Consider the following 23,698-nt stretch of genomic DNA (forward strand, 5'->3'; position numbering starts at 1 on the left):
ACTACTTGGAAAGCAACTATGTTCACCACTATACCACCAATGCATCTGGCGAAAGTACCACTTATGCTTGTCCAATGAGGCTAGACCAGAACTGAGGCGTTTTCTTGCCTGTTAAAATGTACTTGATTCTCATCACTAAAAAAAAACACCTCCATCTTCACCTGGGTTTGAACCATCAGTCTTTCAATTAGGCTACCAAAGTTGTTAATCACAGACACAGGTAACTACCTACTTCCCAAACTTGTCTATGAAGAACCTACAGGGGTACAACTGGCTACTGAGAGCAGTGCACTGCTGAGGTTATGAGTTCAGGCCTCACCCAGAGCATCAGTTTTCATTAGCCATGGAGCTTCCCCCACTTACTTGGTCTAATTCACATGGAAAGTGCCATACGAGGGTGATGAGAGTAAATTCTAAACTCTGAAATGTAGGGGTTGGCCCAGAGATTGGGATAAGGGGTTTGAAGAGAAAAAGCTCTAAGAGTATAAAACTAGTCTCCAGGCGCAGGTATGGTACAACTCCTCAACAGGGAGCCATTTAGGGGACAGGGTTTCATTTCCTCTGTTAAATGTCCTGAGAGGTATTTTAAGGTGAAGATAACACCATGGCTAACAGGTGACTGGCACATCCTGGGTTAAAAAAAGGAAGGGACTTGGGTTAATAGTCTGAAGATTTGCGTTACCGTCACTGTCTGACCCCCCTTCAGTTCAGAGCAGGTTTGTACTTTGCTGGGTGTAATGCACAAACTCCTGGAGAGCAAGGGCAGCTGTTTCCATGGCAGAGCCCGGCACTTAGGAGACTTTCTTGACTTGCTGTTTTGAAGGAATTCAGTAAAATAACGGTGGAGCTACGATGTCTGGGCCAAAATTTCAGCCCCCAAGGTGCAAAAATGCTATTTTAGGATCTAATCAGGAGGCTTCCAGCACTAGGACACCTGACCAGAGAGCTCAGTGCGGGTGGAACAGCTGCTGACTCTGAGGGTCCTGGGCTAAATCCACTTTCAGGGGGAAGCGTTTTGATGTATTTGATGGATAATGAGCACTAGCTACCAGGGGAGAAGCCCTGAGAGCCGCTGCAACTCCAGCTGCTGCCAGGGGTAGGGGGAGAGCCCCAGGGGGCCAGCTGCTCCTCCAGTCACTCCAGGAGTGCTGCTGGGGGCCAACTAGCTGCAGCTGCTCCCACTGCCCTCGGAACAACTGGTCGCATTGGTGGCTGCTTGGGCAGCCCTGGAGTCAGCTACAGTGGCCACTATAGAAGTCATGGAGGTTGCAGGAAGTCACAGAATCCACCACTGCCACAATCTCCGTGACAGACACAGATCCCTTACAATAAGACAAAGCCCTCCCTGCTGTGACTGCAGTTCCTGGAAGGAAAGAGAAGAAAAGAAAGTGAAAAGAGAAGGAAAAAGAGAGACTCCCTGTCACCTCTCTCCCCTGCTCCCTCCCCCTTGTATTCTATAATCCCATCTCACTGGGTTCCCTGTGCTGGTGCCATGGGGGTGCCATTAGAGTTCTAGGGATCTGAGGGGAGGGGAAGGGGGCTCTTCACTTCTCAACAAGTAACACAAATTTGTCTTTGGGCTGAAATTTCTCCTGTGTAGCCTCTCAGTCAGAGCTGTACCCCACCCCCTTGTGTGTGTGGGGGGGTAATTTTTAGTATTTTTATTTTGAAGTGTTTGGCTTAACCGTGATCTTCTCTTTCCCTAACTGTATTGCAATTTTGCATTTAATTTTATTGTGCCTCCGTTTTGTTCATGTCTTTGTAATTGTAACACCAAAGGAAACTGCAGGAGCAAAAACTGACCCCAAACTTAATTTCCCCATCATGCGGGAACAGATAAACATTGCACACAGCTGGAATCATAACACGGAAGGCAAGGGGATGGGAGATGCAGGTTTCCAAGTGTTCAGTCTTTCTCAGATGACACATTCCAGCCCCTTATACATCTCCATCCTGTATGACCTGCTGGACTTTGACACAAATATTGTTTCATTCTATTGATAATGTGATTGTAACACAATGTGACTGAAATTAAATCACTTCCAGACAATGAATCAACAAAGGACAAAAGCCATTATTACATTGGCTAGAAATTGAACTGAGGTTAATTGCTTAGAAGTCAGCTAGGCTCACTACTATACCACCAATGCCCCACACGCAACCCAGCCAAAGAAGAGGGGAACTGAAGCTCAATTTCAATCGGAAAAATCTTCCCTGAGAAGAAAGGGCACAGCTTGTTTTAAAGACAAGGTCTGTGTTTGTTCCCGGTACATACGGTGGGGCTGGATAGTGCTGTGTCCAGCTCCCAAACTCTGGGAGGACAAGGAACAAATTCAGGCTGCCAGTGACCTGCAGGAGGGAGATAATTTTTTGACTGTGATGGATGCTTTGTCCTAAAGGCCTTTGTCTGCCTCCTTCTAGTGATTGTTTGGTACAGGAATGCAGTCCTGCTCCTGGGTGTCTCCTGGGGAAATAATATTTCTGTGCAAAACACCAAAGCTTTTAACAGGGAAAGGAAATGGTCACACGATGGGACCGGGACATAAGGAATGAAACCCCAAACACTTCTCCCATGTGCATCGACTTTGAACCTTGTTGTTTGTAGTGTTGTTGCATTCATGTTGGTCCCAGGACATGAGAGACAAGGGGGAGGGGGTCACATATCATCTTTTAAAAGACCAAGGAAGGGAGTGTTATTTACTCCTTCTCAAAATAACACAAGAAGTAGGAGGGTCACCAAATGAAATGAATAGGCTGCAGGTCTGAAATGAACAAAAGGAAGTATTTCTTCACACAATGCACAATTAACCTGTGGAACTCTTTGCAGAGGGTATTGTGAAGGCCAAGACTAGAAGAGGGTTCAAAACTGGACTAGATAAGTTCATGGAGGATAGGTCCATCAATGGCTATTATCCTGCATGGGCTGGGATGATGTCCCTATCCTCTCTGTGCCAGAAGCTGGGAATAGGCGACAGCGGATGGATCACTTGATTACTTGTTCTGTTCATTCTCTTTGGAGCACCTGGCACTGGGCTCTTTCAGAAGACAGGCGAGGGGGATCGATGGATCCTTGCTGTGACCTAGTATGGCCATTCTTATGTTCTAACTTCTGTTTGTGGAAGAGACAAACTTTTGGGCTACACAGAGCTGAAGAAGAGTTCTGGGTTAGCTCCAAAGCTTTTCTCTTTCACCAACAGAGGTTGGTCCTCTACAAGCTCTTACCCTCACCTGTCTTGTCTCTTTTGGACTCTGAAAACTGTTTTCTCTCAACTTCCTTTGGAGAGAAGTTAAACCGTAACGCTGAAGCACTTATGATTGTGATACTAGGATGAAAGGATTATTTACTATTATAAATAAATTAAACTAAACCTGAGCTTCCTGTTTTGAAACTGGTTTTCCCAACCCAGTTCCAAATTCTCTTCTAGAAAGGCCTCCAAGATGCCTGCCCATGCCAGCAGAAGTGGCAAGGAGAAATCTGATAAGGTTCAACAAGGACAAGTGCAGAGTCCTGCACTTAGGATGGAAAAATCCCACGCACTGCTACAGACTAGGGACCAAATGGCTAGGCAGCAGTTCTATAGGAAAGGACCTAGGGGTTACAGTGGACAAGAAGCCGGATATGAGTCAACAGTGTGCCCTTGTTGCTAAGAAGGCTAACGGCATTTTGGGTTCTATAAGTAGGGTCAAGGCCAGCAGATGAAGGGACATGATCATTCCCCTCTATTCGGCATTGGTGAGGCCTCAGCTGGAGTAGTGTGTCCAGTTTTGGGCCTCACACTACAAGGAGGATGTGGAAAAATTGGAAAGAGTCCAGCGGAGGGCAACAAAAATGATTAGGGGCTGGAGCACATGACCCTAACCCTTACCCAGTCAGTCCTCAGCCTGCACCAGTGCATAGGATTCTTCCATCCTAAGTGTAGGACTCTGTACTTGTCCTTGTTGAACCCCTCCAGATTTCTTTTGGTTCAATCCACCAATTTGTCTACTTCACTTGGGACCCAATCTCTACCCTCCAGCACTTGGACTCTTTACATGCTTTCACAGATCAAAGAACACGTTCCATGATTTCGTAGAGCAGAGTTTTAGGGCTATTTTGAGTCAGGGAATTATGCGATAGGGTGCTTTCCCCATTTCACAGGTGGGTCAACACATATGTACAGTGTAACCCTTCTCAGGGTGCTGAGGGCAATGAGTTTCCTTGTCGTCATCTGCCACTAGGACGAGGGACTTTTGCATTTGGAAGCTGGATGTTAGCAACCAAACTCATCTAGCCTGTAAGGCACTCAAGCAACCTCCTCTGAGCCACAGCAGCCCTACCAGTTGTCAAGAGAGGCAGCCTAACCCACGAGTTCCTTCAGTGTGACCCCGCGCTACTCAGAGAAAGCCCAGATCCTCCCTTTCCGAAACACCGGTATATCCCAGGTTACCAGTTTTATTATAGACCATTGCTCCTGTATCACACACCGCACTTGAGTAGTTATCAAAGAAATGGACATTTAAACAGAACAAAACACTACCTACACTTTTTAGTGGTTAACTTTCCTATCTAAGTAGATTCTCACCTCACACTTCAGTATATTGCAGAGGTCGCTAGTCCCTAGGAGTTGGGTCCCTGTCTTTCATGAAGCACCACTGACCACTAGGGATCTCTTTGGTGAATGAACCCAGAGTGTTTTTCTCCACCCTCTTATAAACTGAATCAGTCTTTTGTCTTTATGCACAGAAAGGACGATCTACTCATTGTCATATTGTCCTTTTCACTTACACAGGATTTCGCTGTCGCTAGGTTGTCTTTGATAGTTTTCCATTGGCTTTTCTGGGTTGGTGTAAAGGTTGGCAATTGAACAACACATCGCATAACTGGCTAACAAGGGACATGTGACAATTCCCTCCCACATGAATGGGACGTCCCCACCAAGACCAATGATTGGGGTGACTCACTTTCATTACAATACCCGTATGGACATCTTTTACCATGTACTTACATTACTCCTTCAATATGACTCATACACACCTCTCACAGTGAATAGGAGTATCAATAATTTACAAGCTATTTTCAGCAGAGATCTCACTGCTATGCTTCCTGAATAAATATCATAAAATCAGTATTAGGTGTGGCAAGTCTGAAAGATCTGAGACAGGAGTTGCTTGTGAATAAGTGACCCCTTTGCCAATTGGCACCAATGAGCTTTTGTCACAGATGCACTGAGCTACACAGTCACACCCTGCGATAATAGAAAGGCCAGCACCTCTCCTAGCTATTGGGTCATTGGTCACCATATCTTCCTTTATTGGGGTGGAAACAAAGAACTGAGGGAGCTCTCTTTCCACTCCAATTCTTTACAAATCCTTGGTCTTGGTTAGGGTAAATTTACAGTTCTCTGCAGTAGAATCTTTTACAAAACCATGTGTAAAAAAGAATGGCTTCCCAAAACATGCCCAGCTTTTCTTTAATTTGGAGGCAAAGTTCTAGGCAAGGGACTGGGTACAGGGCTAGATTAGAATCTGTTACTTACCAGAGCTGGAGATTCTATTAGAAAATAGCTATTTTTCTGCAACTATTAGACTTACAACACTGATTTCATTTTATACACATTTATAGCACCTACACAGGATAAATTCAACTAAACCCTCACTTCTATTTCCTCAACATCTGTGTCGTGAAGGGCAGCATCTCCCATAATATACGGTAAGTTAGGAGAAATCGTCTGTAGGGTCTGGGTTACAAATGCTTTAGGACCAAATACATGTGCATTTTTCCTACTTCAAAATCATCTAATGTGGAATTCTCTCCCCAGATCATCTGAGACAATATTGTCTTCAACAATTGAACTACACATGATCATATGCACTTCCTCCAATTAGCCGGGGTTCTGCTGCTGTTCACCTTTTCCGAGTGGAGATTTAAAATCACTGCTGTTTCTTTGTTAACATGTGCAGTAAATTGGAGAGTTCGCTCCTGTTGACAGAACTGCACTTGAACTTTCCCATGTCATCATGGAGGGATGGGGGAAAAGCAAAACTGAAGTGAAAAATGATGAGTTTAGTAAATGGTCATTTGTCTTAAATTCTCCAATAAATCTGAGCTACATCCTATCAAACTGAACTAATATCCAACTGAGTGATGAAACAGCCTTCAGGAGAGATAGAAACATGACAACGAAAGTGTCAAGTCAAATTCCAGAGTAGGTTACATCTGATTATTCAGAATTTGGACAAGAGATTCTCCCATCACATTCTTCTCTGATTCATTCAAACCTGCTTCAATCAGCACAGTCTCAACAGACAGTTATGTTATTGATAACATTTTTACTATCTTAGCTCCCAAATAATTGGGCTGGGGGATGGGGGACAGACACCTTGCCAGAAGTGGCTTTACCAACAGATGGAACCTGCAATTTTTACTCCAAATGATCACACTGTGTTTGGAATCCATTTGAATTCCCCTTTCAGGTCTTTGACACTTATCTCCAGTCACAATGACTCTGATTTAGGATTAAAGAAGTGAAAGCATCATCTCCAAGCACAGGCAGCTGAGAACTGTTCCTCACAGGACACTGAGAAGTGGATGGGTAGAATGTGATGAAGATAAACTCTGCATGGCTCAGAAAAAAGGTATCAATTCTGTAGTGATGGGGAAGGAGGGAATCTCTGAGTCACCCCATCTCCTTCCAATGTCACAGAGGCTGAAATGACCCCTTTTCCCCCTGCCCCTGCTCTTCTTCATTTAAATATAATTTTAAAAGTTCCCAATATAACTGCTCTTTAGCACAACCCAGAGCAACATGAGATCAACTGGAAATGACACAATCTGTATCATTGCTGACTTTAACAATAACTTTGAAACAGAAGGAATGGTATAACTGTGATGCTCCCTCATTCCGGATAGGAAGGGCACACTTGAAATAGTCATGGGACAACGAGTTGATAGAAAGGACAAATAGATCAACTTCAAAACAGAGTGAATGGCAAAAGGCAAAAATCGGTCACTCATATGGACAAGCTGAGGGAAAACAGTGCAGGAAATAGTTCAAACAGCTTTAAAAGTTAGTATGTGGGAAACAGGAAAAGTAAAGTATGGATAAGCCCTAGAGGTTTTTGTGGTGTTGATCTCCCTTGCAGAGTCTCTGATGGTTAACATGGGCTGAATGCCAACAGAAGGTATTCCCACACTCACTGCATTCATAGGGCCCCTCCTGTGTGGATTCTCTGATGTTCAGAAAGCGCTAAGCTGGTAGTGAAGCGTTTCCCACACTCACTGCATTCACAGGGCCTCTCACCTGTGTGGATTCTCTGATGCCTAATAAGGCTTGAGCTGCTATTGAAGGTTTTCCCACACTCACGGCATTCATATGGCCTCTCTCCTGTGTGGATTCTCTGATGCTTAATAAGGGTTGATCTCTGATTGAAGCTTTTCCCACACTCACTGCATTCATAGGGCCGCTCCCCTGTGTGGATTCTCTGATGTTTAGAAAAGGCTGATCTGTAAGTGAAGCTTTTCCTACACTCACTGCATTTATAGGGCCTCTTGCCTGTGTGGATTCTCTTATGATGAACAAGATTTGATCTGTAAGTGAATGTTTTCCCACACTCACAGCATTCAAAGGGCCTCTCCCTTGTGTGGATTCTCTGATGTTGAGAAAGGCCTGTGCTGCGAGTGAATGTTTTCCCACACTCACGGCATTCATAGGGCTTCTCCCCTGTGTGGATTTTCTCATGTTGAGAAAGGCCTGTGCTGCGAGTGAAGCTTTCCCCACACTCATGACATTCATAGGGCCTCGCCCTTGTGTGGATTCTCTCATGTTGAGAAAGGGCTGAGCTGAGAGTGAATGTTTTCCCACACTCATGGCATTGATAGGGCCTCTCCCCTGTGTGGATTCTCTGAAGTTTAGAAAGGTCTGAGCTGGAAGTGAAGGTTTTTCCACACTCAGTGCATGTATTTTTACTCTTTCCCATGATGATTCCCTGCTGTGTTGTGATTTCCTTGATGCTCTTCTGAGTTCCCCGACAGGAAATAAATTTACCCATTTTCTCCCCTGGATGGTTTCCTTGCTCTCTTTCTGGTCTGTGCTGAACCTCACAGCATTTTTCCTGCTCACGACTACTGGACACATTCCTTTTCGAGCTTTGCGATAATTCTCTGTTGAGCTGCGATGAAGGTTTTCCCACACTCACTGCATTTAATAGGGTCGCTCCCCTGTGTGGATTCTCTGATGATTAATGGAGGTGTGATCTGCGAGTGAAGTTTTTCCCACACTCACTGCATTCATAGGGCCTCTCTCCTGTGTGGAGTTGCTGCTGCTTTATAAGGGCTGAATAGTCACATATGTTTTTTCCACACTCAGTGCATGTATTTTTTCTATTTCCCATGAGGATTTCCTGCTGGGTTGTGGTTTCCTTGAGGTTTTTCTGAGTTCCTCGACATGAAATACATTTTCTCACTTTATCCCCTGGCTGGTTTCCCTGTTCTCTTTCTGGTCTGTGCTGAATCTCACATGATTCTCCCTGCTCATGACTCCTGGACCCATTCCTTTCCAACCTTTGTGATAATGCTCTGTGTTTATCCACTTGCTCAACATTTTCCTGCTGAGAATTCTGCTTCTCTTTCTCACATGCCATTGCATCACCTGCTGTGATAGAGACAGAAACCTCAAATAGAGATGGAAAGGGAAGACCAAACCATAAAAAGTTCAGGATAGAGATCAAATAAAAATCAGGAACTGACTCTTCCCCCAAATGTAGTAGTAGGATTTTATGTTTTATCCGATTTAGAATGAAGGATAAAGAATAATAATGTGGCATGTATTAAATGTATTAGTGCAGGGGTCGGCAACCTTACAGAAGTGCTGTGCTGAATCTTCATTTATTCACTCTAATTTAAGGTTTCATGTGCCAGTAATACATTTTAATGTTTTTAGAAAGTCTCTTTCTGTAAGTCTCTAATTTAGAACCAAACTATTGTTGTATGTAAAGTAAATAAAGTTTTTTAAATGTTTTAAAAGCCTCATATAAAATTAAACTAAACTACAGAGCACCCTGGACCAGTGGGCAGTGAGAGTGCCACTGAACATCAGCTCTCGTGCCGCCTTCCGCACACGTGCCATAGGTTGCCTACCCCTGTATTAGTGTATGATCTGATCATATCCTGCCAGCCACCCTTTTTGAGTAACAGAAAGGAATGGCCTAATGGGCCAACGGGCAGAGATACATTAGCCAGAATCTGTGTCTGGACTGATTTCAAGGCAGTAACAGATCTTTGAGGGTCACCCATTTGTTGCAGATTTAGCATTTTAAAATAAGTAAAAGAATCCCATGATTATTTTCTTTTGCATTGCAATTTGATGTTCCTGCTCAAAATGTTGTGTGTAAATTAATTCTGGTTTGTGTGTGAATGAGGAATGTATGTTTTAAGAGATAAGTGTGAAGGCCTTCGTTGAACCAGATGTACAAGGGAAGAAGACTTTCGCAAGGGCTCCAGAAGGCTGCAACAAGCCCCTGTTGAAATGTCAGAGGAGGGCAGATCGATGACTCTAAAGATGAGACAGGCACCTATCAGTGGAGAGAAGACAGCTGTGATCAAAACCAGCCTGGGAGAACTCCCTGAGGAACTTGATGAAAGAACAAGATAAAGGATGAGAAGGACAATATAAGAAAATAAGCACTTGTCAAACAATTGATTACAATACGACGGTGCAAAACTCACTGGTCTCAGCTAAGGAAAATCAGTATATAAACAAGGTGCCTTGCCATGAAACTCTGGGTTCGACCTGCCAAGACTTGCCCGAACCATCGTGTCACAACCAACAGAATCCGGCTCCTCCCTACCCGTGATCAACCTTGCCGGCCGCTAGACTGATCCAGCCTGGAGTGGCAACTATAACATACACTGGCGGGACTGTGTGTTTGTGTGTGGTGTGACTGAATGGAAATACTAATTGTCGTATCTTCAATAAATTCAGCATATTGACTTTTCCCCTGAAAAAGATCCCGTGTGCTTCTTATAAGCATAACATTTTTGATGGAAAATTGCAAAATGGTGAAGACATGGACTGTAGTTGTTGAACATACTGCTCAATATTGCTAAAAGGTATATACCATACGTATAATGTGATCAATCACTCAGGTGTGCACAGCCTCAGTCACAGAAGATCCACGCAACAGGGGAAGGATTAAAGTCCTAGCTCTGACCTGTCTATGGGGGAAAACTATACAGATAAGATATATACAAACTGTCTAAGTATATACGCCACCAGCATGGGTGGCGAGTCCTATGGGCCCATGGTGCCTGGGCACCAGGAATATTCCTGGCCCAGGGCCCGCCTTCAGCAATGTTTGAGGAAGGGCTGAGGGAGATACCCAATCTCCTGCCCCTGGGTCCCCTCAATGCATCCTTTGGGCCACTTAAAACAGCCCAGGGCCCCCACTCACCACTGGCAGTGCAGCAGAGTTGAGCGGCTTCCTCCCTGTTCACTTCACGGGTCTGCTGGCTCCTCCCTGAATCCCCTGGGCAGTGGAGGGAGCCTACATCCTGACCCAAGTGCCCCTGCAGCCAATGGGAAGCTGCGGGGGCAGCGCCTGGGGGTTGCAGCACATGGAGACTCCTGGCCTGCCCTGCCTAGGAACCCCGCTGCACCGCCCCCCCCCAAGAGCTTGTACCCCACCCCTTTGTCCCTCAAACTTCCTCTCAGAGGCTGCACCCCTCCCTCTACCCTCCTCCCACCCCCAGCCTGCGCCCAAACTCAGTCCCAGCACCTGCATCTCTTATTCCCTCCTGCTGCACCCCTAGCCCCTGTCCCAGCTTGGAGCCTGCACAAAGAACCCAAACGCCATCACAGAGCCTGCAGCCCCCACCCACTTCCCACACATCTCCTCCTGCCCCCAAACTCCCCCCAGAGCCGCTCACCCCCTCCTACACTCCCAACCCTTGCCCAAGCCTACACCTAAACTCCATTCCAGAACCTGTACCCCCTCCCTATGCACTCCCTCCTGTTCACAAACTCCCTCCCAGAGCCTTCATCCCTCACCTCCTTCTGCACTCCACCCCCGGGCCCAGCCTGGAGCCTGCACCCAATATCCAAAGTCCAACCCAGAGCCTGCACACCAACCCCCTTCCCACACACCCTCTCCCTGCACCCAAATTGCCTCCTAGAGCTTGCACCCTTCACCCCCTCCTGCACCCAGCACTCAAAGTCCATCCCAGAGCCTGCACCCTAGACCCCCTCCCCCACCCTAACTCCCTTCCAAAGCCCAACCTGTCTCCTGTCCTCCACCCCAATCCCCCACTTGAGCCCAGGACCTCCTCCCACCACCCAAACTCCCTCCCAGAGCCATTGACAGGTGGGGGGTGGAGTCTGGGAGACAGATTCTGAGCACCACCAAAATGTCTACAAACCTGCCACACCTGACCCCCAGTCCTAGAAGTGCTGGGCCATAAGGGGGAGGGTTAGAGTCCTCACTCCTACCTGTCTGTCAAGAGAAAATTGCATAGGTGAATATATCCTCGGTTGTAGCAGGATCGAGCTCAAAGGATAGGGGGCTTAGCGTTTCCCCCTCCTGCTCTGTCAGGCAGAGTCATTTTTAGTGAGTAGAGACACTTCTGTTTTGTAAGTCCCAGCATGAGCATGGACATAGAAAAGTTATAAAGGTAAAATAAATAAAACAATACATGTAGGGAGTATTTTCTATGTGAGACCCAACTCTGAAGGACATAGGAGCGTGGGCAAATAGTGGTAGCACCTGTGTAAGAAACGTTTAAAAGGAAGCAATCCAAAGACCATACTTTGTTCAAGAGATTACTCCTTTTAAACAGATTGTGCTCTGTGCAGTGGGGCGGCTGCCCCAGTCCATGATAGAAAGGCCTGGAATGGCCAGAAAGGTTGCGCAGACCAGCAGCCAATCAGGAAAGGCCTGTGGAGAGCCAGTCAGGGCCAAGGAAGAGGCAGCCAATAAGGGCCAGGTTGGGCCCTACATAAAGACTGCCTAAAGAAGGAGAAGGGAGTCTCTCCCCAACCAGCAAGGAAGAAGGACTGGCTCCTGAGGTAAGGAGGTAGCACCTTGGACAGAGCAGTGCTGGGCCGGCTTGGAGGAGCAGATGAGGTCAGGCCAGGCTGCAGTCCAAGAAGGGTCAAGAAGGTGCAAGGGGCCAAAGGGAAAATGGCCCAGGGAAATAGTAGGAGAAGGAGGGCAGAGTAAGGAGGGCAGAGAAGCGGCCTAGAAGGGCGCCTGGTCGACCAGATTAAGTAGTGGGCCTGGGTCCCCCTCTTCCACTGCACCTGGTGAAGACGTGTGGCAGAGACAGACTTGCCAGCATGCCTGAGGGGAGAGGAGTAGACTTTGGGGTTGTGGTTGGCCATCAAGGCAGGTGCCAGCAGAGGGGCTTATTCTCCGTCTCCCCCTCGGCCCCCGGAAGGGGGTGAGAATGGAAGTTGGGCACTGCAGAGGGGCAGTGTCCTGAAGGCAGATGCGCGTGAGCAGGGAGCAACCGGGTCCGAAACCGAGAGCCAGACAAACAGGTGAGATCCCACGGAAGGAGGGCACTTAGGGGGCTGGCCGAGAGCTAAGTCAAGAATGACCACAGAGAGGGTCGTTGGTGGTTCAGTCTCGATGCTGCTACACTCTGTTCCTATTAAACCTGCAGGGATATAGAGTTTTGGGGCAGTTGTAGTATTTTTGTCACATGATTACTGTGGTGACTTCACAATTTAAAGGAATGAGATTAAAGGAAAGGGCCCAGGAGGGGTGGGGGCTGGTTGAGGAGCCCACGCTCCTTGCTAATTGGCAGTGGAACACGCCTGTTGTCCATGAAAAGGGATGGTTCAGCGAAGGAAAGCAGGGGTTGGGCCCTGACCAAGCAGGTAGGCAACAAATTAAAAAATTGGAAAGGCAGGGTTGAAGCCCTGGGGTATGGTGGCAAAAGAAGAAAAAAAAGTATGTATAGGCCATGGGAATTTAGATCCTTGAATCATACTTGGAATGGTGAATCTGAGTTGATAGTGTCATTTTGGGGAGATAAGCAGGGTGAAAGCAAACTTGCAGGCCTTGGAGTATTGGTTGATCACAGATGACTGGTCGCCATGTGATACGGTCGTTAAAAAGCCCAATGCATGTTTTGGATGCTCAGGCGAGGTATTTCAGCAAAGATAGGAGTGTTAGTACCGTTATATGAAGCACTGGTGAGAGACGTCATTGGAATATGTGTGGCAGTTCTTGATTCCCATGTTTAAGGAGGAGGAATTCAACTGGAACAGGTTCAGAGAGGGCTTACTGGATGGTGTGGCGCCGAGGAATGGACAACCTTGCCTTATGAAAGGAGGACTCAAAGAGCATGGCCTTGTTGTCTAACAAAAGAAGGGGGCAGGGGATATGCTTGCTTTTATAAATTATATCAGGGTTGGATTAACATTAGGGAGGGAGAGGAATTATTTAAGCTTAGTTACCATGTAGACACAAGAACAAATGGGTATTAAACTGGACAATTAGGAGTTTAGACTTGAAATTAGACAAAGGTTCCTAACCATTTAAGGAGTGGAAGTTCTGAACAGCCTTCCCAAGGGAGTAGGGGGGCTAAAGACATATCTGGCTTTAAGGCTAAGCTCCTGATAAGTTTATGGAAGGTGTCTGATAGGATAGCTAATTTTGGCATTGATCTTTTGATTATTAGCAGATAAGTCTGCCAATGGTCTGTTGATGGGATGTTGGATGGGATAGGATCTGATGTTACTGCAGAGAATCTTTCCTGCGGTGCTGGCTGGTAAAGTTCTGCCCACATGCTCAGGGTTTTAGCTGATCGCCATATTTGGGTCAGGAAGAATTTTCCTTCTGGGCAGATTGGCAGAGGCCCTGGAGGTTTTTCGCCTTCCTCGTGCAGCGTGGGGTATGGGTTCACTTGCTTGGTGTTTCTTGGCAGTTGAGGTTTCCAAACTTACATTTGAAGGACTTCAATACTACGGACATAGGGTATCGGGGTTTGGTTATAGAAGTGAGATGGGAATAGGGTTTCTTGGCCTGCTTTGTGCAGGGGTCAGAACGTAGCTATGATCATATGGTTCCTTCGGACCTATGTAGTCGGATGTTGTTAAAAGTTATAGTAAAGAGACTTTGGTTTCTTTTGCAGCCATTTCTGAAGGAAACTGGGCCCTTTCCAAAGGACGTCTGTAAATAAGCCAGGCAAAGAAAACTGATCTAAATGTTATAAGTCTAAATATTTTAAAGTTGCTAAGAACACAAGGGGTTTCATACTGGAACTTAAAACTGCTCTCAATTGTAGTCTTGTACAGCTGTTGTAAACATTAAAAGCAGTGTAAGGAATGTTAGCGAAAAAGCGTGTAATATAGTGTTGTAAATTATGTTGGAGTGATTTGAACGCTAAAGCACACTATGTATTGTTTGATAAAATATCTTCTTTTCGCGGTTTAGATGAATTAGTCGTCTGTTTTTAATATGTGCTAATCCATTTTGAATCTTTCATTTCAAAGTCACAAAACGGAGCACTTTTTTGCAAACACAGGTAACTAGTGTTGGCGCTTTTTTTGGTATTTCAGCATTTAACTCTCAAGGTACCTGTATTGCGTTTATAGAGTTTCAATTCTTTTTAAAAAGCGAACAAGTCATGGCTGACAGCCAGGGCAGTCAAACCAGAGAGAAATTGGGGGGGAAAAAACTGAATTTTTGTTAATATATGTATAATATACACACACATAACAGCGTCCACCTGATCCTTTAGGGTAGCTCTGTGTAATCATAACTCGTTGGCTTTCGATAAGAGTATATAAAAAACTTTTGAGTACAAAAGAAAGTTATCATCTTAATTTTTACCTAATATGGCTAATGTTATACAAACCAAATTCATGGAAGGATGTGCATTTCCCAGAATAATATGCAGATTGTATATTGTAGAAGGGTAAGGAAGGAACAATGCAAAATACATATTACTGACTTAATTAGAAATCCTTTAGGCTCCAGGGAGCCGCAACACTAGGTTGTGTTTTTTCTTTTCAGATCGCTTGTGTGTATTTAGAAGCGAGGAGTGAAAAGTGAATCAAAACTCGGTGGAAGTTGCTGTGTCCCTCTTGAGACAGAGTCTCTAAGCGGCTAATGGCTTTAATCCAAAAGCAAGCCAAAAGTGTCTGTGGTTAATGTAAATTTACCTGATAAAGAAGAAAAAGAACTCCCAAAGATTGCAGCACAAAGAGTCAAATGCAAAAGGACAAGAAGAGGATAGGTAGATCAAGAGGAGGTAATAGGCACTAGATTAGAAATGCCGGCCCCTACGATGCCCACTCTTTAAGCATTACTTGCATAGGAGGATTTAATTTTTCTTAGACTACATCTAATAAATATGCTAAATCATAACTCACCCATTGTGGAAACTACTAAAAAAAAAAAGACAAAATGGAATGGGGAAAAGAGCCGGACTCTGCTTTAACTCTGCTTAAACAGAAGGCCCTCCCACAGCTCCAGCCTGTTGATTCCCCTGATGACACACAGCCTTTTGTAAAACCAAATGAATGTTGGCAGCTAATAAACACTGCGTGGCTGCCACCTATTACAAAATAGTTTAAAAAGGGAACTTAAATGGGGGAAAGGGGTCCTCACTAGAAATTCAAAATGGGATACGCCCTTCGCTATGCGTGGATCGCTTTACATTGGTATCTGCATTAAAAACAGAAATCGGGAACGTGTTTCACCAGTTAAAACTGTTTACATAAATAAAGTTTGATTCTTTGGCAGAAAAGGACCATCCCAGAACCTGAGCACAAGGTGCTGCTTACCACCAGCAATTCTAATCCTTCCAGTGTCAGAGGCTGAAGTGACCCTTTTTCCGGACCCTGCTTTCTCTTCTTTACGTGCAATTTGAAAAGTTCCCAGTATAAACTGTTTACAGCACAACCCAGGCAACATGAGAACAATTGGCAATGACTACATCTGAATCCATTGGATGACCCTAACAATAACTTTGACAATGGGAGGAATGCCTTAATAAATGTGATGCATCCCTTGGCTCCATATAGACGGCTACACTAGAATTACTTATGGGACAGATGGAGTTGATAGAAAGGGACAAGGGCCACCTCAAAACAGGTCCACTGCAAAAAATGGGCACTTATCTGGGAAAGCTGCGGGAATATTGATGCAGTAAACAGTTCAACAGCTTTAAATTTACTAGGTGGGAATCAGGAAATTATTTAAAGGGAAATGTGTGGATAGCCCTAGATATTTTTATTGGTGTTGATCTCTGCAGATTCTTGATGGTAACGAGTGCCAAGAGAAGGTTTTCCCACACTCCTGCCGTCGATAGTCCTCTTTCCTGTGGTGGATTCTGTGATAGTTTCAGAAAGGGCTGAGTCTTAGTGAAGCATTCCACACACATGGCATTTATAGGTCTCATCTCTGTGCAGATTCTCATGATGCTTTATAATGGCTGAAAAGTCACAAGTTTTCCCACACTCAGTTGGAATGTTATTTTTTTTTTTGGTTTTTTTTTCCTCTTTCCCCTGAGGATTTCATGCTGGCTTTGTGGTTTCCTTGAGGTCCTTCTGAGTTCTCTGACAGGATACCATATTGTACCACTTTTCTTCCCCTGGATGGTTTCCTGCTCTTTTGATTTGTTGTGAATTAACAGGATTTCCCTGATCCATGACACTGGTTACATGCTTTTTGATCTTTGCGATAATGCCTCTGTGTTTATCCCAGCTTGGTCAGCATTTTTCCTGGTGAGAATTCTGCTTCTTTCTTCTCACATTACCATTGCATCACCTTGCTGTGAGCAAAGACAAATCAAACAGGATGGAAAGGGGAAGGCCAACCGAACAAGTTGCTGGAGTAGAGGTCAAAAACAAGGAACTAACTCTGCAAAGTTCTTTCTCCCAAATTTGGTGATATGATTTGTTTTTTTTTATACTATTTGAATGAAGAAATTAAAGAATGGAGCATGTATTAACGTACTGGTATGTTCTGATACAATTCTGCCCAGCCCCCTTTTTGATAAAACAGAAAGGAATGGCCTAATAGGCCAAATGGTAGAGATGATTGGCCAGAATTCTGTGTCTGGATATGATTTCAAGCCAGTAACGGGACGTTGAGGGTCACAGTGGATAGGGCTTAGCATTATTAAAACAGAGTAAAAGAATGTCAATTGTGTTTCTTTTTTGCACTGCAATTTGATGTATTCCCATTCAAAACGTTTGTGTGTAAATTAATTCTGTTGTTGTGAAAGAGAAAGGTAGGTAGACATTGTATGTAAATGAATATTAACGTTTGATATTACTTGAACGCTACAGTTGGAAACTACAGACCAATCTAGAGACAGCAAGGCCTAGCTGATCAAACAGCCATTTTACGGCAGGGGGCACCCGTGGGAAGGAGGAAGACATTCACATTCCATCACAGGGACCACTTGCAAGCTCATATTTTCAACAGACAGCCTGTCACCCTGACTCAGCTTCGAGGACTTGAAGCATGTTCTAATGTGAAGGACTGATTACAAAAAGGTAGAGAAAATGCTTGAGTCAGATCTCTCTCTCCTCCTTTCCTTTGCTCATATGATAACTGAAGAGCTGAACTTAAGCAGCAGGGCGAGGTTTGGTAGGGAGTCCTGGCTGAAAGGAAAAACAGCCCTGTTTTCAGCATATGGTGAGAAAATTGCATTATAAGCCATTTTAGCTTGTTAACTTTCAGCACTAGTTTTTTTCTGTGGTATTTCTTTTGTAACAATTGCTGACTTTGCACTCACCTTAGTTCCTGAAATTTTTTGTTTCCCGGGTAAGTTAACATATCTTGACTTCATTGCTTTATTAACCAGTTGTGGTTGGTTAAAGTGTGTTGGTAAAACTCTATTTGGGAGTAACAGGTGGTGATGTCGTTTCTGATGAGATGACCAGAGCTTTTATAATGAAGCTTCCGTTTTGTCCGCATGTGTGCCGCTGGACAGTGCAAAGATTGCTATTTTGGGGAAAGTCTGGGGCAGCAGGAGGAAATTTCTGGGTTCTTCCTGTTGTGGCAGTGGGAATTGTGAGTACACTGACTCAGCAGCACTCAGTACTGTGTACAAGTCTGGAGTAAGTTACATAGCTGGTAGGATGTTACTCCCCCCAGGAGTGGCTGCTCTCATAAGTAAGCAGTTAAAGTCCCTCAGCTTGGGTAACTGAGTCACACAGCTGTTCTCAGTCCAGGACTGCACGGTGCGTTAATGTCACAGACACTCGATTTCAAAGAGGACTCCTAAAACACAGAGAATTTAAATCCACTGCCAGAAATTCAAAGACTCAAAGACACAGGCCGGATCCCTGGCACTTGCTTCTTGCTGACAGAGAGGATTCAGAGAATGAGGAGGAACTGTCAAGCTGAGAACAGTAAGCTATGACTGGGGGGTTCGCTTGAGAGAAAGGAACAGGAAACGGCAGGGTATCACTGAATGCAGGATCTCAGCGTACTAGATGTAGGAATAGCACTAGTGCCAGCCTACTTGAGAATAATCTCAACTATAAATATTAAAATGACTGAGGTTTTAAATTAGTGTTTATCCACTGATGAGAGGATCTTTGGAAGTAATTGTGCGCTAGTTCTCTGAAAGTCACTCAAGTGCAGAGGCGTCAAAAAAAAACAAAAACACCCAGAAAGTTAGGAATCCTTAAGGAAGGACATACAGACAGAAAAGTAATTGCTTTCTATAAACCATGGTACAGCCCATTTGATACTTGCCACGCAGATGTGGTCACTCCATCCAAACAAAGAACTATATTGGGAATTGAAAATGGGTTTTCAAGAACCGACAAAAATGAGTAGGGGTATGGAACAGCTTCTGTATGAGTGGAGATTAAAAGTCCTTGGGATAAAGAGATGAAGGGGGGTATTAAGCGGTCTATAAAATCATGATGTGTGGCGAAGTAAATAAGGAGTATTATTTACTCCTCCTTCATAACCACAAGGGGACTTAGGAACATCAAATGAAATTATAGGCAGCAGGTATAATACAACAAAGGAATTATTTTCTTCACACAACCTCTGTGTTGACTCCTAACAAAGGTGTTGTAAGGCCCATACTATAACAGGGTTAAAAAAAAAAATATTGATTAAATTCATGAGAGGATCAGATCCATCAATCGGCATTAGCTATGGGGGCATGTCTCTAACCTCTTTTGGCCATAAGGTGGGAATAGACATTGCATGATTCCTTCTTTCATCTCCAGCAGGCTTGGCCCTTCAGCGACAGAGTACTGGCTCAGATGCGATCGTCAGTACTCCAGGAATCTAGTTGAGTCCAGTGCAATGGGAGGAGCAGGAAAATCCCTGGGTGCGGAGAACACTGGGAAATTAGAAGCTGCTAATTCAGGCCAGCAACAGATTCTAATTAGTCTGGAAAAGCAGAATGGTGAAAAAATAGGATCAGGTCATCGTGATTAAGCAATAGGAGCAGAAGAGATGAGCTTTACACAAAGGTGATAAGGAAAAAGATTCTCACGTTCTCAGGAAGTGTCACTAAAACGCTAAGCCATTTTCAAGCTGGGATGCCATCCAGGCAGTGAGGAGTTGTGTTATCTGTTAATGCTGATGTGAGATCAGGTTCGCTGCTGGAGCTCCCCTGTCTGGATACCCAGCCAGCATTCAAGAGGATTCACTGCTGATGTGTGCTAAGGTAACCCTGAACCGGAAGCTCTGACTCCTGCAGCCTGCTTGTTACCCCAAGGCTATTGTGTTGGGTGAAGAAGGTTCTGTGGTTGGGAGCTTTAGTTGGTTGTGCCGACCTAACCCCGTCTTTACTTGAGCAAACAGGAGATAATTTTACACTGTGCAATACTGCTCTGTGCTCTGATCCCAATGTGTTCTTCGAAGCAGTGGAGGGTCGTCTGGTTGTGTCTCTCACTGCATACTGGGTTGATGCTGCAACAGGACAGAGGGAGGTGGGCTTGTGGGGTGTTGAACCTTCTTTCTTTTCCCTTTCCAAGAACGATGGTACCAGTTAACCTTCCCAGAGAGTTACTTCTCATAGTTCTCCTGCATGATGTCTCCTGTAGCGGGGCTCTCTGAGTGGGGTGATACACAGCACCTTCCTCGAAGGCACCGGCCCCTGTAAGAGTAAGATGACTCAAATTCAGTCCTGCTGCACCATTCCCAGCCCCACTTGTTCCATGGGGAGAGGGAGCCAAAACAGAAGCTCTGGGTGGCTCGCAGTCCAAAGAACTGCTACTCCACGCAGAAGCATCAGAAAAATCAGAGGTGAGGGATGCAAGAAGAGCCCCCCTTGCTCTCCAGAGATCCATCAACACCTACTAGCCACAGACCTGATTACAGGAGGTGGAGCCACTAGCAGAGTTCAGGAAAGAGCTCCTCCTCATTTGTGAGGAGCTGGATGGGAGAGGAATCATTCCCTAACCTGAATGTGTTTTGCCCCTATCATATCGCTGCGTTAGGCTTCCAGCGCTATAAATTTTGGCAGTTTATCCAGCCCCAATTGTAGGTGGGTTATTTTCTGTTAAAAAATTAGGGGGCATTTCCACACCGAACCTCATGGTCTGTTACCAGGAATCTAGCACTTATTAAACAACTCTCAGCAGGTTTGCCCTCCTGCCAGGCTAAGCCCACAGACACACTTTTTTAACCTCCCTTCTCCCTCCCCTATCCATAATTAGTCTCTGACACAAGGCTGATAGAAAGAAGAAGCAGAACAAACGGTAGTCAATTTTCGACGATTCCTCTGACACTGACCCCGGGCAGCCACACCTCAGCAGGGGATTATTGGAGTCAGAAACTGGGTTGTTCTTCCTCTGTCTTGAGCTTCATGTCCAAGGGGAAACGTGACATCTACCAAGGGTGCAGAAATACATCGTGTGCTGGCAGGTTTCAGAGATCTTGAAAATCTCTTTCAAAACTCTTCTCTCCACTGCCCCTTTCAATCTCTTCTACTCCTTTTCACTTCCCCTTCTCCTGCCCATTGATAGGACAAGTCCATCCTGGGTTGCTTTGCTCCCTTCATGGACTGGATTTGTTCTGCAGTTAGCTAAGTGTGGAGGGAGAAATGACTGGGGGGGGGGGGTTTTCTATTTGTGGTAAGTAATTTAATGCGCAGACTCCAGCATTTTTCACCTGGTTTCTTCAAGCTACCTGGAGTGTCTGGCTCAGAAGTTAGTATTAAACAGCCCAGGGCTGCCCTTGGGGGCTGTACCAGCTGGAGAAAGTCCTTCCCCTGGTCCGGCAGAGCAAGAAGCTCAAATAACATTCACTTGCCCAGGGCAGAATCTCCCACTGGCGAGGAGCAGCAGCAGGCATGCTCAAGCCTGGTCTCTCATCATCACAATGTGAGGGCTGCTAGCATCTGACCAGGAAGCATTACCCCAATATCCTGATCAGAGAGGAAACCGAGCATTTGAGAAGCCTTCCTCCCTTTAGCTCTCTGGGAGAGCAGGCTAGATGAGAGCCCTCTCACAGGGATTGACTCTGATCTCTTGCCCCACATGTCCATTCATGATTCACTTCTTACTTTGTCTTTCTGTGTGCAGTAATTCTGGATTATCCATGGCTCAATGAAACATATAGCTGAGAAAGAATGAGTCCAGAAAGCTGTGGCAAGACAGACCAGTTGTTGGCAGTGCTCACCCCCTCCTCCACCCCACCAGACTAGGACAAGGAACTGGGTGGGGGAGGGAACGCCATGAATGTTTCCCAGTGAGAACCGGAAGCTCCTGCATGTTTTTCAAGAGAAGGAGAAAAGCAAATTCTATTTTATTTTCATCTGACAGGTTTGATAAATGGTAGGAAAGTTATCCATGTGCGCGCCTGGCAGGAATGTCGGGCTCAGTGCTTGGAGCCAGGATTCTGGCATAAGTAATCATTAGAGAAGGGCGTGGTGGTCAGGAGCAGTCCCAGGAGCCCACAAGCAGGGTCCCAGACACCTCCCAGCTAGGGCCCACCAGATATTCCCTGGGAGACAGCCCAGAGTTCCTGGCACCTGGGACCCCAGATACCCCTTAAAGCCCCACCGGCCAGGAATCCCCACCAGACCATGACTCTGCCAGGTTTGGGATACCAAAGGTTCCCCTCACCAAGAAACCCCAGGAGACCAGAGACCCCCACCGGTAACAGTGCTGCTTCACTGCCCACCTGGATTCCCCTTTCCTGCTTGGACCCTCATCTGACCTCCAGTAGGATCTGCCATTGCCATTCCGCTGGAGTCCCTTCACACCCTCTGTGGACCCCTGATATTTTACAGTCGGACCACTCATTTCTGCTTGCCTTGGCATTCCTGACTAAGTTCCGGATCCCCAAGTTAGGAGCCAGCGCGGAAGCCCAGACACAGCCTCCGCACAGGCACCAAGCACCCCTGCCCACGTCCCCAAGGACACACCCACCGCCGCCAGTTCTGCAGTTACCAGGCCCCAGCCAATACCACCTCCAGGACCCTTAGCATCAGGGCTGGGCATATCAGAACCATCCCCAAAGCCCCAAACTCCAGGAACTCACCAACCTGATAGGGGTACCCCCTGCCCCAGCCACGCAGGGCTCTCCCCCTACCACACATTGCGACGCCTTGCTCCAGCTGCAATTCACCACACAGAGAGAGAGAGGAGAGACACACACCACACACACAACCACAACACACACAACACACACACACAACCACCAGCAACGCAATAGTTACCTCCACAGTGTCTGAAAAGCGGATGGACAAGTTATCCACCACCCCTGTGTGCCAGTCAACAGGCAGAGGAGCCCTGGGTGCTTCTTTAAACAGAGGAGAAATGGGAGGGGCGTGGGAGGCCAGCCAAACAGGGAAGAAATTCTCCATGCCCTGTCACTAGCAATAATGAGCACCATGCAACCACCCAGAGGTGCTACATCTTTAGCACTGACGCGGAAGCAATCCTAAGAGTACCATTTGTCATGGGGTTTGGTACTTCTGGATCACATTGCTCTCATAGTGACCTCCTTATCTGGTTGGCCACTGGACGAAAAGAAAGGGTCCAGCAACTTTCTGTACCAGCTGGGGGAACCACTGATGATCCCCAAACAGGGGATAGCCTCTGGGATTTGATGGGTATTAAAATGTGTGTCTGGTCTCTTCTCTTCGGCAAAGATTTGAACAGAGATAAAGGAGAAAACATGATTCTCAAAGGACGGGGAAACGATTGATCAACTGGGCAATTTAATCCCTTGCAACAACCAGGATGGAGAACGGATCAGGGCAACGGTTTCCTCCAAGGGAAGGAGAAGTTGCTGGGATTTAGAAGACATGGTGGAACCAGCCCCAAACCCAAGAGGATCTTTTATGCTGTTTGATGAGAACAGAAAGATTGAAAACCGGATTTGTGGATCAATGTTCAGAAATGAAGATTAAAGGGGGGAAATCTTGAGGGATTTTGGATCACTTTTTATAAATTAGGTGGAGGAAAAAGTTGAAATAGAGGATTTTATATAGTTGTTGCTATGAGGTAAAAGTGGTGATATTTCATTTTTTTCCAAATATTTGTAATGAACACAGAGAAAATGGGCAACATTTGGAAAAAATTTGTATTTCCATATTTTCAAAAATCTGGAGAGGAGTTTTTTTTTTGTTTTTTTTTTCAGTGTTTTATTGTTAGGACAAGGAAAAATCAGGGCATATCAATTTAGAAATAGACAATTTAGAGAGAAAAAGTGGGCAAGTTTAGGGTATTTCATAAACTTGAGATTTGCCAGAGATTAATATGTCACAAGTAAGCAACTG

The 23,698-nt window shown here is 45.6% G+C and overlaps 2 protein-coding genes across 7 annotated transcripts in view; one reads left to right on the forward strand and one right to left on the reverse strand.

The window, feature by feature from the left end:
- The window catches only part of LOC116826458 (uncharacterized), a 614,657-nt gene that overhangs the window by 298,018 nt on the left and 292,941 nt on the right, over positions 1–23,698 (forward strand). The window lies entirely within an intron of this gene.
- Positions 6,707–23,698, reverse strand: part of LOC116826460 (uncharacterized) — a 290,132-nt gene continuing 273,140 nt past the window's right edge. Inside the window, 3 exon segments of the mRNA XM_075071445.1 lie at positions 6,707–7,201; positions 7,204–8,125; positions 8,540–8,630. Of these exon segments, the coding sequence (XP_074927546.1) occupies positions 7,031–7,201; positions 7,204–8,125; positions 8,540–8,630 (1,184 nt within the window). The 3' untranslated portion in view covers positions 6,707–7,030.

This window comes from Chelonoidis abingdonii, chromosome 11 (assembly GCF_003597395.2).
Source record: "Chelonoidis abingdonii isolate Lonesome George chromosome 11, CheloAbing_2.0, whole genome shotgun sequence".
NCBI lineage: Eukaryota > Metazoa > Chordata > Testudines > Testudinidae > Chelonoidis > Chelonoidis abingdonii.